General features: G+C 37.8%; 1 protein-coding gene across 1 annotated transcript in view; it reads right to left on the bottom strand.

The window, feature by feature from the left end:
* The window catches only part of LOC122805541 (potassium channel subfamily K member 13-like), a 405,074-nt gene extending 385,878 nt beyond the window's left edge, over positions 1 to 19,196 (bottom strand). Inside the window, exon 1 of the mRNA XM_044075755.1 lies at positions 17,878 to 19,196. Within this exon, the coding sequence (XP_043931690.1) occupies positions 17,878 to 18,235 (358 nt within the window). The 5' untranslated portion in view covers positions 18,236 to 19,196. The remainder of the gene's footprint in view (positions 1 to 17,877) is intronic.
* Positions 19,197 to 19,498: the final 302 nt, after the last annotated feature.

Genomic DNA, 19,498 nt, shown 5'->3' with positions numbered 1-19,498 from the left:
TATCTGTTTCTCCCACGTTTGATGGACTTTGTAAACAAGCGTGTACATAGCCCACTATCTTGGGCCACCAATATTAACCTTTCATCTCTTGGTTTGAATTTGCCTCTCCTTAACCATTCCTGTGTTCATTCCTGATCAACATGAGGTTCTTCCAGAAATTTTCTATACTTGCAACTATATTTATGCATTTTCCACATTTCTTGCCTTCTCGTTTGGTCATCCACCTTATATTCTTTCTTTTGTTTTTTGGCACATTCAGTTGCTACCTGATTTTTATCTACTTTGGATTTGATTTACATTCCAGCTTGACACCAATATGCTTCTGCTAGATTAATCCGAGGAGTCATCTTATATTTATTCTCCTCATGTTTCAAAACTTTCACTACGTTTGGGTCTTGTCAGATCAGAAGATACGGGTGCAGTCTCAGGATTGCAGATTATACATGTAATTAAATTTCAAGTAGGCCCATTGCTCCTTTGGAAGGGGAATATATAATCTTGGTATGCACTGATTTTTTATAAATCATTTGGTGAGCATGAAGCATCCTTCCTGTTTTCCAGTCCAATCTATCCAACATGTTTTGGGGTCAGTCAAATCATTCTAAAACTTTAAGTTAGGACAGGAAGAGCAAACTGGTTTACAACTTGGATTTTGTTCCTAGATGTCAGTGCTGTTTTCAGAATTAATTTAAGTCTTCTAAAGTATTCCTTACTAAGATTTATTCACATTTGTTCAAGTTTTATAGCTGATCCTTCATCAATTCCCAAGTATTTATACACTCCCTCTTGCTCAAGTTCTTTTATATCACATTCTTGTCCCAAACTGATGTTTTCCTGATGCTGCAGTTTTCCTGCTTTAAATGTTGCTTTTGCACATTTATCAACACCAAATGACCTTCTTATATCATCTGAAAAAGTTTGACAACTTGCAGTTGTACTTTTAGTTCCTCATCTGATGAGCTATGCAGTTTTAAATAATCGACAAAGAGAAAATGAGAAGTCTTTATATTTTGTTGTTTTCTATGAGCCAAATTATAGCCATGGTCTAAGCTGTTAAGTAAACAGCTTAATGGGTTACAAACAGAATAGCAGAGGTGACAGAGAGTCACCCTGGAAAACCACCCTTTGAATTTTTATCCCTGGAATAATTTGTCCTTTATCATGGCTTAATTGCAAAGTGGTCTGCCACTGTTTCATTGTCACTGTAATGTAGTCTATCAGTGTAGTCTATCAGTGTAGGGGGTATCATACATTTTTAAGCACTCTTTTATCCATGAATGTGGGGTACTATCAAATGCTTTTTTGCTGTCAATTCATGACATACTTAGATTCTTCCCCTTTTTACAGTTCTCCACTATGGCTTCATTTAACAAAAGAATTATCCTTTGTTCCATATGACTTTCTTTTATTGCCCTTTTTTTCTACTGCCATAATAGAGTTTTCTTCTAGATGATGATAAACTCTGTCGGCATCAATTCCCATGTATAGTTTATAAGTCATCAGAAGGCAAATTATTTGTCTATAATTTTTAGGGTAGCTTGCAGGTTCACTCTTAAGTAGGAGCATTGTTTTTCCTGTTGTTAGCCAGGTTGGTGTCTGTTTGGGGTGCACATATAAATAGTTCTTACTCATGACTAAGTCTTCGTTCAAAGATGTTAATACTTTTAACCAGAAGTTAGATAGTGCATCTAGACCTGGGGTTTTCCAATTAGAGGCTTTTTGTAACTTTGTTTCAATCTCTCTGGCTGTTATTTCATTTTATTTCATATCCTGTACCTTTAAACTTCTTATTCTTTCTTTTACTTCTTCTGTTCATTTAGCATCTTTGTTATGTTCCACAGGATCTTCATAGATACTTCTCCTAAATATATCTATTTATTTTTTGGCAGTCTTTCAATTCCCTTTACCCTGTTTCGCAATTCTCTATACAACTTTTTCCGGTCATCAGTAAATTGCTTATTTTGTACTTTTCCTTTATATTTATCTTCGTATCTTCTAAGTTTTTCTGCCTGTGCTGATATTTTTAGTTTGTTATCTGCGATAGTGCATGATAGATCCTGGTCTGTTCTAATACTGCTCATTGCTTTTAACACATCTATCGTTTTAAGTATTTTTGTTGATCTGTTGCCTCTTCTATATTCTTCTAACAATGACACTTCTTGTCTTAATTGCTTTAAGGTTTTCTCTGTTCGATACTTCCATGATGATATTCAATTTCTCCCCTTCTTTTCCCTGTCTACCTTGTGTTCTTGTGATAGAACTTTATCAGTTATTAATTTAGCTGCACTTTAATATATCCTGTTTACTTCTGTTATATTGCACGGATCTCTACGGACAGTGCTAATTACTGTGTTCATTTGTTTTATCAAACTTCTGACTTTTCGGATTTTATTGACCTTCTGCAATCGATTTCTTTCACTGATCTTAATATATCAATCTCTGTTAAAAATCAAGCAACTCTTCTGTTAGGTCATTTTCTTCTAAACTGACAGCACATTTTTTGTTTTCCATTTCCTGCGGGCACTCTATGAAAGTTCTATAGCATCTTCCTGTGGCGCATTCTCTAAAGTTTCATCCTGTGCATACTCACTGACTCACCACCCACAACAACTGACACAGTTTCCCAGAGTTTCCCTTGTTCCTGTTCCTTCCCTTGCTTCAAATGATTGGTTTTATTTATTTCTTTTGTGGCAGGCTCCAAAATATCTTCATATATGGTACCTGACCAATTTCCCTCCATTCCACTTTCCACTGGTTTAAATTTGATGTCCATTGCTCTTCCTGTTGTGGTGTTTCTTTCTTAGATATTCTACACTGAATCCTTCACTTCACAGGTAAGTAATAACCTTGGTTTCTTTTTTTTTTTTTTTTTCCATTGATCATTTTATTTTCTCCTTTTTCCTTTTTTTTTTTTTTTTTTTTTGTTTCCATGTCCGGATTCCTTTGCCTGTATTTCTCTTCAAATATCTTTGGTGCTGCTCTTTTTGCATTGCTTAATTTTGCTTTCTCCTTTGCATAGATATCATACCATATTAAATCTCTTTCTTTCCCCATGCCCATATTTCTTCTTCAGATGTCTCCTGATCTTCCTGTTTCTCCTTACTTTGGGGACTTGTTCCATCATGCTATGGTGTAACCTGTGTTTGACCTTGTGCACCAAATCCTTCACTTCACATACACTCTATAACTTCAACTTCTGTTTTTTAACTTCTACTTTACTAATCTTTTCTACGTTCCCTCTTTGTAATATTATCTTTTTTATTGTGAAATTTTCCATATCTGGATGTCATTGCATGCATTTCTCTTCGAATATCTTTGGGGCTGCCTTCTTTATATTGATTAATTTGGCTTTCACCTTTGCATAAGTATTGCGCCATATCAGATTTCTCTTTCTTTCTCATGTCCATATTTCTTTTTTATACTTTTTAAAAATCTATAGGTTTTGTTGTTTACATCTTCACACTTCCTTAGATGCTTTTTTCTCCAAACAGATCAAAGTTTCTTAGTCTATATACTATCTTCCACAAATTTGTTGCATTAATTAACACAAATTTTTATTTCAGGCTTCTGACAGTTTTTCTTGTGGAGGTAGTTTTCTTTCCTCTAATTTCTCTCTTAATCTTTTTGTATATTATGTGTCTGGAAATTCTGGGTTTTGTGCATAATAGTAACAATACATAATTTCTTTCTTATCCTCAATAGTCCAGTCTATTGTCTTTATGGTTCTTCTTTGGCCTATCAGTTTTTCTGGACTGCTACTTCCTTCTACAAGAGGGGGGCCATCCTCCCCCTGGGCCTGACCTGGCTTCATTGTAGGAATGTTTCCATATTTTGAGGATTCTACACTGTCATTTTTTCCAGTCCTTGCACCAGTGCGCCTACCAGGATTGGGTACTTTTTATCCTGGGTCTTGTGCACCCAGCTATCGTTTTTTTTTTATTTTTGATCTACTTCTGTCCATAATATATGGTATACAAATACAGTTTATATACCAGTGCTGTCTTGGTGAGAGTTTGTGAAAAAACAGGGTCCACTTCATAAAGGTACTTACCAAGACTTGAGGATGAATTTGATTTCAGCATTACTACTCTCCTTTACTTGCTCACTTATCTCTCCATTCGGACCTCAACTCAGTCTTCAGTGTGGACATGGGAATGTCCCCTAACATCAATCTTCAGTGTTGGTATGGGAAGGTACTCCACCCACAATATTCAATGGGAAATTATTTTCATAAATAATGCTTGCACAAAAATGCACTAATACAAAAGTCTAAGAGGTATATTTGAGTAATTTACTTGTATCTTTTCTTTTTTCATTTCCTTCTTTGTAACCTATACATTGCTTATGTCATGATCCAGCTGTTTGCCTATATATTTCCAGTGTTCACATCTGTCAATCAGTCAAAGATTTTTAAAAAATGTTATTGTTGTGGCTTTACAGAATGAAAGAATGACATGGTTATTCTGAAAATATTCCTTATACTGTAACCTTCCTCAGGATAGTGTGTCAGTGGCTTACAGGGCCAAATCTCTGTCAACAACTTGTGCTCATTTAGTGGTTTGGGTGTCTGACAGAGTAGAAGTGGATGGCGAACCCATTGGGGGGAGCAGAGCTGGGTACATATTACCATGATTCTTTGGAGGAGGGGTAGTGATGCAAATGAGAGGCATGACAGAAGGTATTAGGTTCACCAAGCCACCACCTAGTGGAAGCGTAAAATGTGAGTGTGCAGAAGCATGTACTTACATGGCAAGAATATTGTGGGCCTTTGTGGTGATATAGATTGCACATCCCCCAAGCCAGGGGTAGAGTTAGAACATCAGAAATAACCTCTTTGCTAGGATGCCAGCAAGTGCACAAATAATCTAATAGTTGCCTAAATGGTGGCCCAATCTGGACAGCTATCACCTGGCATGGCACTGGATGTAATCACTAGTGTTGGGGAACAAATAGGTCATGTCCAGTTCATGGAAGACTTATGTTCAGCAAGCACGGGGTAAAAGGCAAACAGAAAATAAAGGTTAAAGTCATAGTACTGTACATAACCATCACAAATTATCTGACAGGGAAGATGATTGATATATCCATTACTATATTAGAAATCTATGGGGGTGGCGTGGGGGGTTTGCACATGTGTGTGTTCATGTGTAAGCTGTTTTGACAGGGAGCATTGGCTACTTGTGAGATGTGCAATGAAAGATAATAATTAGTCTGCAACTATCTTGGACAAATGGGCAATGGCCTATACCAGGGTAGGTGTTAATTCACTTGGAACATTGACATACAGAGGAAATCACTGAGTGTAAAGTTCCAGCATTTATAACAGAGATGTCATTATTGAATAGATATTAAGATACTATTAGCAAAAGGAAACACCTACAGTTTAGAACCAGCCAAATATATTGTCATTTGAGCTATATGTTAAGCCATTCTTGTGTAAGGTAGCAATGGTAGTCAACAACAAAACACAGAGATCCCTTCTACTATAAGCTAAGTTATATGCTTTAGAGGTATATGCATATGATGTTATTATGCTTTAGAGGTATATGCATATGATGTTATTATGCTTTAGAGGTATATGCATATGATGTTATTAAGTCCTTCATTTAAGCACATTATGCATATGCAGAAACCTCTCTCTCAAAAAGTAAATGCATTATAAAGTCCTCCACTTAAGCTCCTGAGGTATATTCAGAGACACTTTCTCCCATAAGGCAATGTGTTATTAAGTCCTACATTTAAATTCTGGAGGTATATGCAGAGACCCTTCTCCCATAAGGTAAGTTCTTAGTAAGTCTTTCACTTAACCTCTGATTTGGCTGCTTCAGCAAGAACAGTTTAAAGAGGAAGTGGAAGGTAAACTGTTATTACAACCTCAAAATGTACTTTTCAGACTATTTCTATAAGTACTGATTTGTTAACTGCAAGAAAAGCAGCAGATAATTAAAGTCTGTTCATGGTAAGGTTGCATTATTACTCAGACTCCGACATGGCTGAAGGGGTATGTGACTCATGCCTCTGTGGTAACATGATACAACGTAGTTTAATTTCTGGTGTATGTATGATACATTATGCTGTAATATGGCATATGGCCAAGTTTTACATAACTCTTGTTTGGTCTCTGCCGTGTACTAGGTGACCTGGGGTATCACATGTCTTAAGCTGCCCTTTTTCTGACATACTGTGCTGTGCTGCTACTCTTATTCAATCCTCCTGCCCTGCTGACGATACATATAATGGCCGTTCCATGTCTCCTTGTTATGTGGTGCTTAGGAAATCCCATTACTGTGCAATAATGCACTCTTACTGCAACTGGGTAAAATGTTCTCAGGTAAGAATGTCATTTGGTCTTGATAAATGTGCAAAGTAACATTTAAAGCAGGACAGTTGCAGTACCAACAAAATATCAATCAGGGACAGAAATGCGATGTAAAGGAACTTGAGCAAGAGGGAATGTATAAAGATTTGGGAATTGATGAAGGATTAATAACAAAACATGAACAAATGTGAATAAAACATAGTATGGAATACTTCAGAAGACAAAAACCAATACTGAAAACAGCCTTGACATCTAGGAATAAAGTCCAAGCTATAAACCAATTTGCTCTTCCTGTTCTAACTTCATGTTTTGGTGTGATTGACTGGCCTCAAAAGGTATTGGATCAGTTGGACAGGAAAACAAAAAAAAATGATACATGTGTCTCAAGTGATATATAAAAATAATTGTATAGCAAGATTATATATTCCTCATCTGAAATTCATTACATGTATTGATCTACAGTCATGGGACTACATACATATCTGTTGACCTCATTAGATCCAAGCATAGTGAAAGTTTCAAAACATGAGGAGAGGGATTCTAAGATGCTCTCTCTTCTTAGTGTAGCAGAAGCATTCTGGTCTTAAGCGGGAATGGAATCCAAACTAGAAGTAGACAAAAATCAGAGAGCAAACGAATGTGCCAAAAAACAAAAGAAAGAAGGATCAGATGAGTAGGAAAGAAATGTGGAAAAACCATAAATATAGTGGCAAGTATAGAGATCTCCTGGAACAGCCTCATGTTGAAAAAGGACTTGACAAAGGAATGGTTAAGAAGAGGTGATTTAAAACCAAAAGATGAAAGGTTAATATTAGTGGCCCAGGATAGTGGACTGCATACCGAATGAACAAGTGGTAAAACAAACAAATGCAGGTGCTGTAAAAAAGAATTGGAAACAGTTGCACATATTTTTGCTACTCTATGCGATCTTCTACATATACATATTAACAAATCAATATACAAACAGTTGGTAACAGTCACTGATTATTTGTGTATAGTGATAAAAGTAAAAAGCTCTTAGCTCAGAAAAGAAGTAAAACAATAAATTACTGATTCACACACAAAAAGGCTGACTGTTAAAACCAATAAAGGAAGATGCAAATAAATTAAAATAAATAACAGTCAATGCCATTGTAAATAAAAGCCTCTGGTCTCTGAAATAAGAAATTTGCCCAAAAATTATGATAAAACTGACCTACCCATGTAATTGACACTCAAAAATGGAAATACATTTTTAAAAAAATATATCCGAAACAGTAAAAAAGAACTGCCCCATCCTTACTCACAGCAGCAAATAATAATGCAGCAGCAATGCCACAATACCTAAAAAATCAGAAAAATGCACTGTATTGATACAAAACATCAACTACAACATTAGTAAAGCATCCTACCCTATCCTAAGCTTATGGAAGAGATGCTAAAACTAACAACTGAATGCAACTACTTAGAATCCCCTAAATTAAAGAGTATAACTCATCTATCAGCATCCAACGACTGACCTTGATGGGCAGTCTTAGCATTCTCATTGAAAGCAGAGTTGCAGACATTTTTCAAGGTGATGTTCTACAATGAACATGGCCATATCATAAGCTCTTTACCACAGTATCCTAACAAACGTGGTAATGACATTAATCAGCACTTCCAAGCCCCACACAATGCCCACTATTCAGAATGACCCACAATACAGTGCCATCCCCGGTGCACACTGACCCCCTCCTCAAAGATAAAAACAATAGCAATTAAATTTTTCTGTTGGACAGGTGTAGTAAAGCTCTCTGTAAAAATAGGCTTGACAGAAATATACTTTTGCCAGAATGCATCTTACATAACTACAGTATTCTCCTGATAGGCCTTGAAATGCAGCCATATTGAAGCAGGTCTAAATCTTCATTTTATATTTTACATTTTACACACAGTTTCAATAGAAACGAATACCTTAGTAAAACATACATTGAGCTCAGTGAAATAACCTTCAGGCCAAAGCACTGATAATGATAATACATGCTAACAGAGTGCATGGAACATATGCTAACAGAGTGCATGGAACATATGCTAACAGCGTGCATGGAACATATGCTAACAGCGTGCATGGAACATATGCTAACAGCGTGCATGGAACATATGCTAACAGCATGCATGGAACATATGGTAACAGAGTGCATGGAACATATGGTAACAGAGTGCATGGAACATATGCTAACAGTGTGCATGGAACATATGCTAACAGTGTGCATGGAACATATGATAACAGAGTGCATGGAACATTTGGTACAAAAACAGAACTTGCTTAAATGGTACAAGGCTTGGGAACCAAGGTTAAAGAGGCATGCAGAACTTTTAGAAACTTTACAGGGTTTTAGTAATAGGAAAGACATTTTTCTAGACAGAAGTCACTTCAGTTTGGATACTCAGGACATTGACTACAGAAGTCAGTTTACAAATCCAGCAGTATAAATATACAAAAATGTGTTGAGGTACCCAGGAGACTGAGTACAGAAGTCAGGTCAAATGTCCAGCAGTTTAGATATTCAAATTTCAGTAAAAAGTTCAGAAACTACAGACATTGCAATTAGTCTTAATTCTGTCATTATAGAGGAAGAAACAATTCTAAGTTCAGAGTTACAAAGGACAGTATAATTCATTCTTCAGAGCTACAAAGGTCTGAGTAATCCTCAGCTACCATTTAGTCCAGTTCCCCAGCATGGTTATCATGTTAGGTCTTATTCAGATCCTATTAATTTACTATATTTACTTTCACTTTATACTGCCGCGGTTGGGTGGGCATTCGAAAGACATGCGTAAATGGGTGTGCCTTCGTTGAAGGTTGGACGTCGGGCTGGCACCTCGGAGTTCGTGAAAATCTACTGCCAATCGTTAGCGGACCGGAGTTCCGCTACGGCGACTCCTAACTGGGAAAAAGCCGAAAGACAAACAACTTTCACTGTATACTGCCACAACATAATAAACTACATTTAACAAAGTTCTAATGAGTATAGACGTTTTATTCTGAAAGGTACAAGATTTGGCATATAAAAGTGAAACTAAAATATTTAGCACTGGTCCAGTATAGCACTGGGGTAATTTAAAGATGAAGACATTTATTACAGTTCAATCAGCTACTTAATGAGTTCTTTCTCATAGCTCACAAAACCCGCCCTCTTGAATGGAGTAGTGTCCCCCTAAAACCATATATGTAAGGCTCCCCAAGGGTGTGCAGTTGTGCCTCTTCTGTTTATTAGCTTTGAATGCAGAATGTCTGGTTACTTGAGGCCAGTGTTATACCACTCACCTTCTTTGCTCAAGAATTCTGGACAAAGCCAAAATAATAGTGGACAAAGGCCCAAAATCTGGGACACTTTTTAAATATTACCATAATTCACTTAAGTTAATAGAGCAACATATCTTGTATCAATGTATATTTTCTGGAGGAGAAGGAGCTGAAATATGAAACTCTAATGTCTGGCATTACTGACTGGTTGTAATCCGTAATGATGTACCATAAAAATAAAAAAATACAAGGGAAAAGATACAAATATCAGGCAAAACCAGGGACATTCTATACAATTCTATACAGTTTAGTGGTCTTAAAGTAGTATGCAAATGAGTCAGCTGTGTTCTGCTCTTCCTTATCAACAGGAGGGTTATAACCATACTATTCATAGGTTCATAGGTTCATAGGTTCATACTAGGCTATCTGCCCGAGGGCATTTACAAGCCTAGCCCATAGTTTTGTGGCTTACGCCACCCCTTTAGTATGGGGAACTATACCCATTATTTTGCTGTGCCTCTGTCGAGCAGTGACACTGAGGTAATCCCTGGGGTATATCTGTGATCTCCCATCCATTGGTCAAGATTTCTCTTGAACAAGGCCAGCGAGGTGCTCTGCCTCACATATACCGGGATTTTATTCCACAGCATAGGGAGTCTTTGGGTGATGAATCTATCCCTCCAGCACGTCCTATTAATAGCCGTGTCGAGGTTTAAGTCTCCCGCCCTTGTGGCTCTGACGGATCTAGATTTTTTGAGGTGAAGCATATTCATCAAATCTGGGTTTGACATGGCCTTGTATGTTTGGCAAAGGTCACCTCTGAGCAAGCGGTAAGCGACTGAATAGAGCTGGAGTTCTTTCAGTCGGGCAGCATAGGACAGATGTTCAAGACCCTTTATCCTTTTGGTGAGGAACTTTTGTGGCCTCTCCAGCTGCTGCAAGTGTCGGGTCAGATACATTCCGAATGGGGCATTGTACTCAATCATTGGTCTGATGAGTGATGAGTATAGGGAGACTATGACCTCCCTTGATCTAGATGAGAATCCCTTCATGATAAGGTGGGCAATGTAGAAGGTCTTCCTAACTACTTTAGCTACATGGGTGTCGAATGACAGACTACTATCAACCTGGGTCCCCAGGTCCCTGATAACTTCTGTGCTCAGTGGATTGCCACCTATTTGGTAGCTAGGGGTAACCTTGTTTTTCCCGAAGGGTATGACTATGCATTTTTTGGCATTTAACTTTAGGCCATGGCTCTGGCACCAGTTATCCGTTTCTGTGAGACCCTTCTGAAGGATATCTGTGTCAGATGTGTTTTCTACTATGGCGCCCAGTTTGCAGTCATCTGCAAACTTTGTCAGCCATAACCCTCCTGTGTTTGCTTGTACTTCGGAAAAGTAGATGCCAAACAAGAGTGGGCCCAGGACTGAGCCCTGTGGTACACCACTTGTGACAGGCTTTGAGTCTGACATGGCGCCAGCAACTCTATGATCATCTTTTAGTATGATCCACGATTGGCTAGAGACCTTAGGCTACCTAAAAACTAAAAAAACACTTTACTGGAAAAGGTTTAATAACAATTGAGAGCTTACACACAAACACACACATGTGTGTGTGTGTGTGTGTGTGTGTGTGTGTGTGTGTGTGTGTGTGTGTGTGTGTGCGTGTGTGTGTGTGTTAGATTAGCCCACCTGCTCAGTTATCAGATTGTAAAATATTATATATATATATATATGTATGTGTGTGTGTGTGTGTGTGTGAGTGTATATGCAGTTTTGTATGTCAGTCTAAGCTGCTGTGTTTTTATCTTGAACTTCCATTTTGAGAAGCGTAGGGATTTCTGAATTTGGTAATGTCAAAGGTATTTGGTATGGAATGTGCTTTGGGCTATGATAAGAGGGTGTGAGTGAACATACAGCCATCCATCCACAACCCTGTTTTCTCCATTTTGCACATGGGGTTGGGGTGCCACTTCAACAATGACAATCATCTAGAGCCAAGGTTTACACCAAGAGGTGGCTAGCCCTGCCACTGTTGTGCTTTCATACCACTCACTCATAGACACACACACACACACACACACACACACACACACACACACACACACACACACACACACACACACACACACACACACACCTACAAGCAACTTAAGGTATCCCATCCACCTATTTCATGTCTTTGGAATGTGGGAAGAAACCACACCACCCAGGGAAAACTCACGCGAACACAGGGTAGATGTGTGGATTCCAAACAGAAGGTACCCCAGCCATGAACTGAACCGTAGAACCTCTTGCTGTGAGGTGGCAATGCTATCTGCTGTGTCACTGTGCTGTCTGTGTACATGTGTGTTAATGTTGAAACTATTGCAAATACCAAACGCTTCAGCATTAGAGGTAGGAGTGTTTGTGGGTCAGAGTTAGAGTAACGGCTAAGTAAAAGGATAGTTTTGGTGTTGTGTATGTGTGCAATGCTTGGCTAGTGTGTCTGACTGTGTTGTTGAGTGCTGCAGTTAGGGATGGGATTAGAGGTATGGTGTAAGGCAGGCCTAGAACATATGAATAAGGTGAAGCACTGTTACAATGATGACATTAGGTCATCATTTTTATATGACAAATCTCATTTCACCTGTTAAACTGGTACATCATAGAATATACAATATAACATTTAGTGAGTGACCTCCATTACATTTAGGTTATCAGCAAACTATGGTTCAATATTTATTAAGCAATATCAAAAAAGAGACTTGTAAGCCATAGGTGAGCTCCCTTCTAGATTCCTTCACCTAGTGGTTGATGTATTGCATACTTTACTCTGTGTAGTTATAATCATGGTACCTCTCCATTTTGGCATATGCTTCTTTAACTACCAGACCAGCATTCAGGAACTTTCAGTAATAAGTTTGTAGATGACTGCAAACTGGATATTAATCTCAAAGCTCTCAGTGGTACCCATTTAATACAGCAGGAACTAAACATCATAAACAACTGGTGTATGGAAAAAAGGGCTAAAATGAAATGTCATAACTGTAGTATTGTCACGCATCTCAATCACTCGATATACAGTATAGCCAGTACCCGACTCCAAAATGATAATGTAGTCAGGGATCTTGGAACCTGGATTAATAATTCTTTCCCCTTCAACCACCATGTACAATCATTTTGTTTAACACAACTAATAACTAAAAGTGCATCATCCCAGTCAAAAGATGTTATCAAACCTTTTTTTGCAGCCATAATTAGACCAATTATTGGGTATAATGCCCTCCTTCAAGATGCACCTTTTTACATATATTTAGGAATCAGAAATGCCTAGAGAGTCCTAACCAAGAAGACTGATGGCTTTAAACCCCTGCCCTACCAGAAAAAGCTTGAAGCACCCTCCTTTTTCGTTGTTTCTTATGGACTCTCTCTCTCTCTTGGTGAGAAGTACCTTATATTCTGCCCCATTCTAGATCCTATCCTTCTGCCCCATTCTGGATCCTATCCTTCTGCCCCATTCTGGAGCCTATCCTTCTTGATCTCCTGTATCCTTGCAGGTCAAATAGACCCACTAATACCAGAAATGTGAACATAAATAAAATGCACTGGAGAGACAAATGTATTACCCAGTGCTTACACTTCTGCTGGAGAAACTTCCTCTGCAAGTTTAAATACAGTGACATCCTGACATCCTTCAGATTAAACCTGGATTACTGAATGAGTACCTATAAATTTACTCTGGGATTGACCTGTATTGCCCCTGTTGTGAAGGGGTACAGCATAAGGGTGGGTATTGGCAATATATACATAGTCTTGTGAATCAACCTACTTGTATTTCCTATGATGCTTACCCATACACATTAACTAACACATCCTTTGCCCACTTTTCACCATCTTAAAGAAATTAGTTTATACAATTGGGTTACCCATATTGACGATTGTGGCTTTGACTCTTTTAACCTTGTGAGAGAGAATTTTATTTCTTAGCTTTAACTGTTTCTCTAATGCACTGTCACATATGTGCATTGAAGTGTGTCAGAAAGAGGTGTGGCATAATTGCCACATATCTGTGGATGCTGTGGTGGTTGGAAAAGCAGTTCAAATGGACAGAGAGTAGTAAGAACAATCTGATGTTATAAGCAAGTACTTCTACTTCAGCGGGACACTCTCAAACATAAAGGAAAAAAGAGCAAAATTAAAGGAAATGATGTCTGAGGCACTCACAACAGGGGATAACTAAAGACACCTTTTCAGTAATCCAAAGTGAGAATTTTCCAAATGAAATGAGAGGTTTTATAGGATAAACAATACATACTACTAATGCAATACTAATTTTCACTTTTGTTTAAAAAAGGGGGCAGGAATTGAATACTTTATGTAATGTTGCTTAGGCTACATGATATACAGCAATACATGTGAAGCGTAATGTTTGTAAACATGAACTTGTTAATACAGTTTGATTACTTTGATATAAATGTAAATGTTCCTGTGTCACAAGTGATAATTCAATAAAGGTGTTTAAAAAATAAATAAATAAAATGGTAGTGTTATGTTAATTCTGTATATTTATTTTTTTCTTTAGTATCACATTAAGATGTCTGAAATATAGCATATTAGTTTTCTGCATTATTTAGAGAAAAATTAGCAAGTATGTTTCATGTTCAATATCATACATTTGCTATTTCTTTTTTTTTCCAGGATATAGATGTCAAAGACAGAACTGTACTTCTAAAAAAAGGATGAGTGGAAATAGTATGAAACACCCAGATTCAGGCAGAGTATAAACAAAAGTATAAAGTGATGAACACCATTGTTAGGCCGAATGATAAACCTGTTTACTACCTTGCAGGTTTTAACATTGGGTGCAGAGTTAATGGGCTGGACCTGTGACCAGTCATCATGTGTACTACGTTGTTGTTGTTGTTGTTGCATCTTTCGGCTTTTCCCGGTTAGGGGTCACCACAGCGGAACTCCGGTCTGCTAATGATTGGTAGTTGAGTTTTACATGCCGAGTTACCAGCCCTGATGCACAACCTTCAACAAAGGCATGCCCATTCACACATGTCTCCACACAGAAGACGCTTTAGCTGAGAATCATGTGTACTACGTAATACTGTTTTATACTGCTGTCTTACTTCTTAGTTTAATGTTGTCACTTAGCTTGACTCAATGTATATTCAAATGCATTAATTTAAATAATTATTTTGTACTCTACATTCAGTGTTCATTTATTGCCATATGGGGCCTAGACCATGGTGGAAAAGGATCTTGTAACAGTTTATGGAAAGGACAAAGAAGTAAAAGAGTAAGGCAGATGTCTGCTGGAGTTCCAGCAAGATTCAAGGCTAACATTTGTCATGGTGTTGCCAGAAGAATATGAGCTGAAGCTTGACAATAATTATCACACTGCTGTCTGCATACAGTCCATCCAAAGGATGACCTAACATACATTTAGGTTCATGCAGATTTTGGCCATTAAAAAGCAGCACAATTTCAATTAAAAAGGATCACTTCACTTGCTCTTTTTTTCTGATTGCATCCAATGTGCTGTGAAAAGAGATTAAATGATTCATTTAGAGTATTTAACCTTCTGTAAAGTGTTAAATGCAATCCCACTCAGGACACCACTCAGCAGGTTAGAATCTAGCAAAACTACTTAGGCTACTGCAAAAACTGCAGGGAGAAAATATAAGGAATGCAAAAAAGATTTACTTACCCCCCCCCCCAAAAGGGCCATTAACCTGCCGAAACAAAAAGAATGGTGCAGGGACTGATCCGCATGCAACAGATGCAAGATCAAACTTCTGAATGTTAATTCTCTTCCTCCATTGCCTTAATTAGATGCACGCTTTTTGTACACCAAGGCATTGACTGGATGCTGTGCTGTTCTGACTTGTGACAGAAATGGTAAAATGCAGCTTGTATGTATTGGTGCAGAAATTAAAAAGCAAGGACATGATATGCTTGTTTAAATAATTCAATGTATAAAATAATAAGTGCTAAACAATCATGTATTACGTACATGTGGCAGAATGGGTCAAAATGAATCACTGACAATTAGGTGATTTAAAAGTTAGTAAACAATAAAATGGATTTCTGCATCAGGAACGACGTTATAAAATAAAATTCACTTCAAGACAAGTTGGCTTACACAAGTTTTATACAGGACTGTATTACTGAAACTCATGCATGACAGATGGCAAAAGTGACAGGCGAGCTGATTGGGAGAATAGGCATATCTTTATAACTATTGACACAAAATCTTTTCATTCAGAAAGCATGAAAGACTGCAATTGCCTTAATTTATTAGAAAAATAATATATTTATATATAACTGCAACAAAACAGTAATAAATAAAAATGGGGTGGTACAGCCAATATTTGATGCTAATTCTAACTTGCAACCTGTACCTCTCAGCTTCTTACTGCATGAAATGTTGACAAAGACAAAAATAATGTGGTAAACAAAGAATACACAGGTTTTAAATATCACTCTTATAAACTTTAAGAGTTGATAGAATAACAGGTTTTGCATTAGCATGCATTTTCTGAGGGTATGAAATCCGAAACTCAAATGCCTGTCATGTCATTATTTAGTAACTTTGTCTTCAATAATTTGCTGGAAAAACACAAATTGTATGAAGAACAGATCAAAAATATGAGGCAGGAATTTGGACATTTTATGAAAATCTGGATAGTTGAGAGGTATGCCATAATCTACTATTTTGTTGTATATAGAACTGGGTCCCTCAATTATATAACAAAACTACACTGATACACAAAGCTCACCTGTCCATTTCTGTATTATATCATGGTAATTAAGAGCAGGAGAGTGAGAAAAGAGCTTTTTTTATGCATTTTGAAAGTCATATAGCAATAAAACATGGTGCTTATGAAAGGTTAGTCCCCTGGTACATCTAGTTGTTATAACTTGCAAATCTGATTATCTGCTTTCTGGAATGACAGCAGGGTTTCAAGGACCCTCCAAGGGGAGGAAAGTATTGCCACTTACTAAATGATTGTTGACACTTCAAACCTATATGAAAGACAAAAACAAATCCGTGCATGGCTAAGTATTCGTGGATATGTGATAGCACACATACTCACCAACTACATGTATCCTGAAGGGAAGCAAAAACTTAAAAAAAAGATAAGTACAGCTAAAACTGTGTAGTGGTGAAATGGTACTCATGGTCTGTGGCAAAACCTACTGCCCAATTCATTGCCTAATGCCATAAGGACAAAGCAAATAGATTATGGCTGTAGGGAGCACATCTATGGAATCAGGAAAACAAAGCTGGTGGGAGGGATGTATGACCCTACTGCTTAAAGAATTGACGGCTGCATTTCTTGACCCTATAAGCACACATGATTTGACATGGCAACTGGCAAGACTTCAATATAAAATAAGCCTGTATCGATCAGCCTGAGTTATTTTCACTTGGTAACCTTAAAGGTAGATGGGGTTAGAAGAAGGGGCATTGGATTTGGGATAATAGAGTTTTGAGAAGGTAATGTATGCCATTCCCATACCATAGGTCCAGAATGTAAACTGGATCATAGAGTGAGTTCCAAACTCTTAAATTATGTGCTGTTGCAGCAGTTATTGCTTAGACCTGCGCATAAGGTTTAAAAAAGGTGCGGTCACACATAAAAAATGATAGAGATCTTTTTGAGAATTAGTTGCTGGGAACAGCACTACAAGTAACTCGTCATTGCAATGGGATTAGAAGCAACACGCCGAGGTTTGCTCCTTTGTACGATATAAAAAAACTTTCTAACACGTTGAATGCTCAAAATCTCTCCTGGTATATGAGCTGCAGAGAATGAACACTGTTTTATAGGACATCTTTGTATAGGGAAGCTGAATTAACTAAAGTAAAACCTTTCTAATGTTACGTAATCGTACTGTTTTTTTTTTCTTAATAAAAAAATGAAAACTGGACGAGACAGACAGTTTCACTTTGCATTACTGAAGTTCACGGCAGTATTAACTAGTCCGCCTAAATTAACTATCGTGAGAGAGAGAGGTGCTACCTTTAATTCCCACACTAAAACAAAGACAAACCTCTGGCAGTTGTAATGAAGATGTTTTAAACAACACGGTGCATATTCACACTCCGCGATTTATTTATTTATTTTGTTAAGCCCGAGTGCATGCGTGTGAAAACAAATGCTAAAAGACCAGTGTATGTCTGAATCTATAGTGGAACACAGACACACACAGACCCATACATCCCCACACATACTTTCAGAAAAACAAACATAGCAACATTTAGAGAACCTCTAGAATTTTAAGACATTCCCTACCTATAGTAGAAACAACCGTTCCAACAAAGTAGAAGGCTCCTGTGAAGTCCCATCTAGGTCTAAGGGTATCCATCCTAACTCCTGCAGCCATGGCCATTTCATACTCTTTTAGAAACCGTCTGAACTCCCCAGGGCTAATGTTAAATCTCTGAGAAAAGTTGAAGAAAGTCTTGTTCCACTTCTGGTGGTTTTGCATTTCCACTGGGTGCTCTATAGCAGAGAAAATAGCAGCTCCAAACGTCATATATACCACCATAAGACTAGCCAACAGAAAGAATCGGGCATTATCTTCGTTTAGGTGGAAATCACAACACCACCAACAGCAACATCCTGTGGAATCCGTTTGGGTGGCCATCATTTAACCGTGGATGGCAAGAAAAGACCACAACTCCAGGTCTTCAAGACGCATATCTGCTTGCACCTCATGTCAATGTATTTTCACTTCAACAACACGAATGCTGTTTCCGTCAATTTATTAATAAACATTTAACCAGCAGAATACATTCATATAATAGCGGAGCTGTTGCTAAACAGAAGTATCGTCTCACATATATACCTTTGCAACTGAATTGGTGACCGCTCAGAACTGCTTCATACACGCCTTGTTTCATTTCACATCTAATTCATGCTAATTTTATTGTCTCATTATTCCATCAGTTTTCACAAGCACTCCTTTCCCGGGAGTTTCTTTTAGTAGCCGTTGGGGTTGCTGCTCAATTGAAGATCCGTCTTCACGGGTTTTTCGTCCCCTGACAACCAGTAAGTAAATATTTCAGCACCGTGGACAAGTCACTTCTACACCCTTCCAGAGTGACGTCTCCGGTACTTCTGTAAGAAAAAAATCAAAACCAAAACACGAATCAGACTTGTTCTGAAGCACTTCCAGCTAAAGCAGCGTATTATAAAGAACTGGGAAAAGCTTAATAAGTTGACAGCCAGGTAAATGCTATGCTGCCAGGTTATAAATTGTATTTATCGGAAGAGCAGGTGCTCCGCACCTTTATAAACTAACACAAACGTTACATGGTTTTTCACCCTTTACCTCTGTTCTATCAAATGTGTAGAATGTGCGCGCGCAGCACTTGTTTGCGCGCGCTCTCTCTCTTAACGGCATCTTTGTGAGGTCTACATTTTTTTGCAGAATTGTAGTCTGGATGTAACCGTGTTGAGGAAACAACATTAAGCTTTAGAGGCTCCAAAAAGTGACGGAAAGTAATTTGCAAAATGGCTTAAACTGTCTATTTATATTTTAAGTCTATCCGTTGTAATGGCGATAAAGGTGAATAAAATGAGCATGCTTAAACAGCAGGATCTGTCTTGATGCACTTTGTAGATCACATGGCATACCCAGCTTCTGTACTTAAAGCTTTTTTCTCTCCCACCTACGCTTGCAGAGCTTGTTGCTCTGCATACTTCAGTAGTCTGACAAATGCCCGTCTTGGGTGATATCTGCCGCCCGTTCCTGGCTGAATCCCCCTGGCTGAATGTTTTAATGCGAAAGTGAGAACCATAAACAGTTACAATTTCCTTATCACAGTTATTGATAGCATAGAACAAACACATTATGGCTGTGAGGAATAAATGATAAAATATTGAACCTGTTCTTAACTAAAGGCAGTTT

This window comes from Protopterus annectens, chromosome 6.part1, assembly GCF_019279795.1.
Source record: "Protopterus annectens isolate FY-2018-M chromosome 6.part1, PAN1.0, whole genome shotgun sequence".
Classification (NCBI taxonomy): domain Eukaryota; kingdom Metazoa; phylum Chordata; order Ceratodontiformes; family Protopteridae; genus Protopterus; species Protopterus annectens.
The sequence above is the reverse complement of the archived record's forward strand: the minus strand, read 5'-3'. Positions and strand labels throughout refer to the sequence as shown.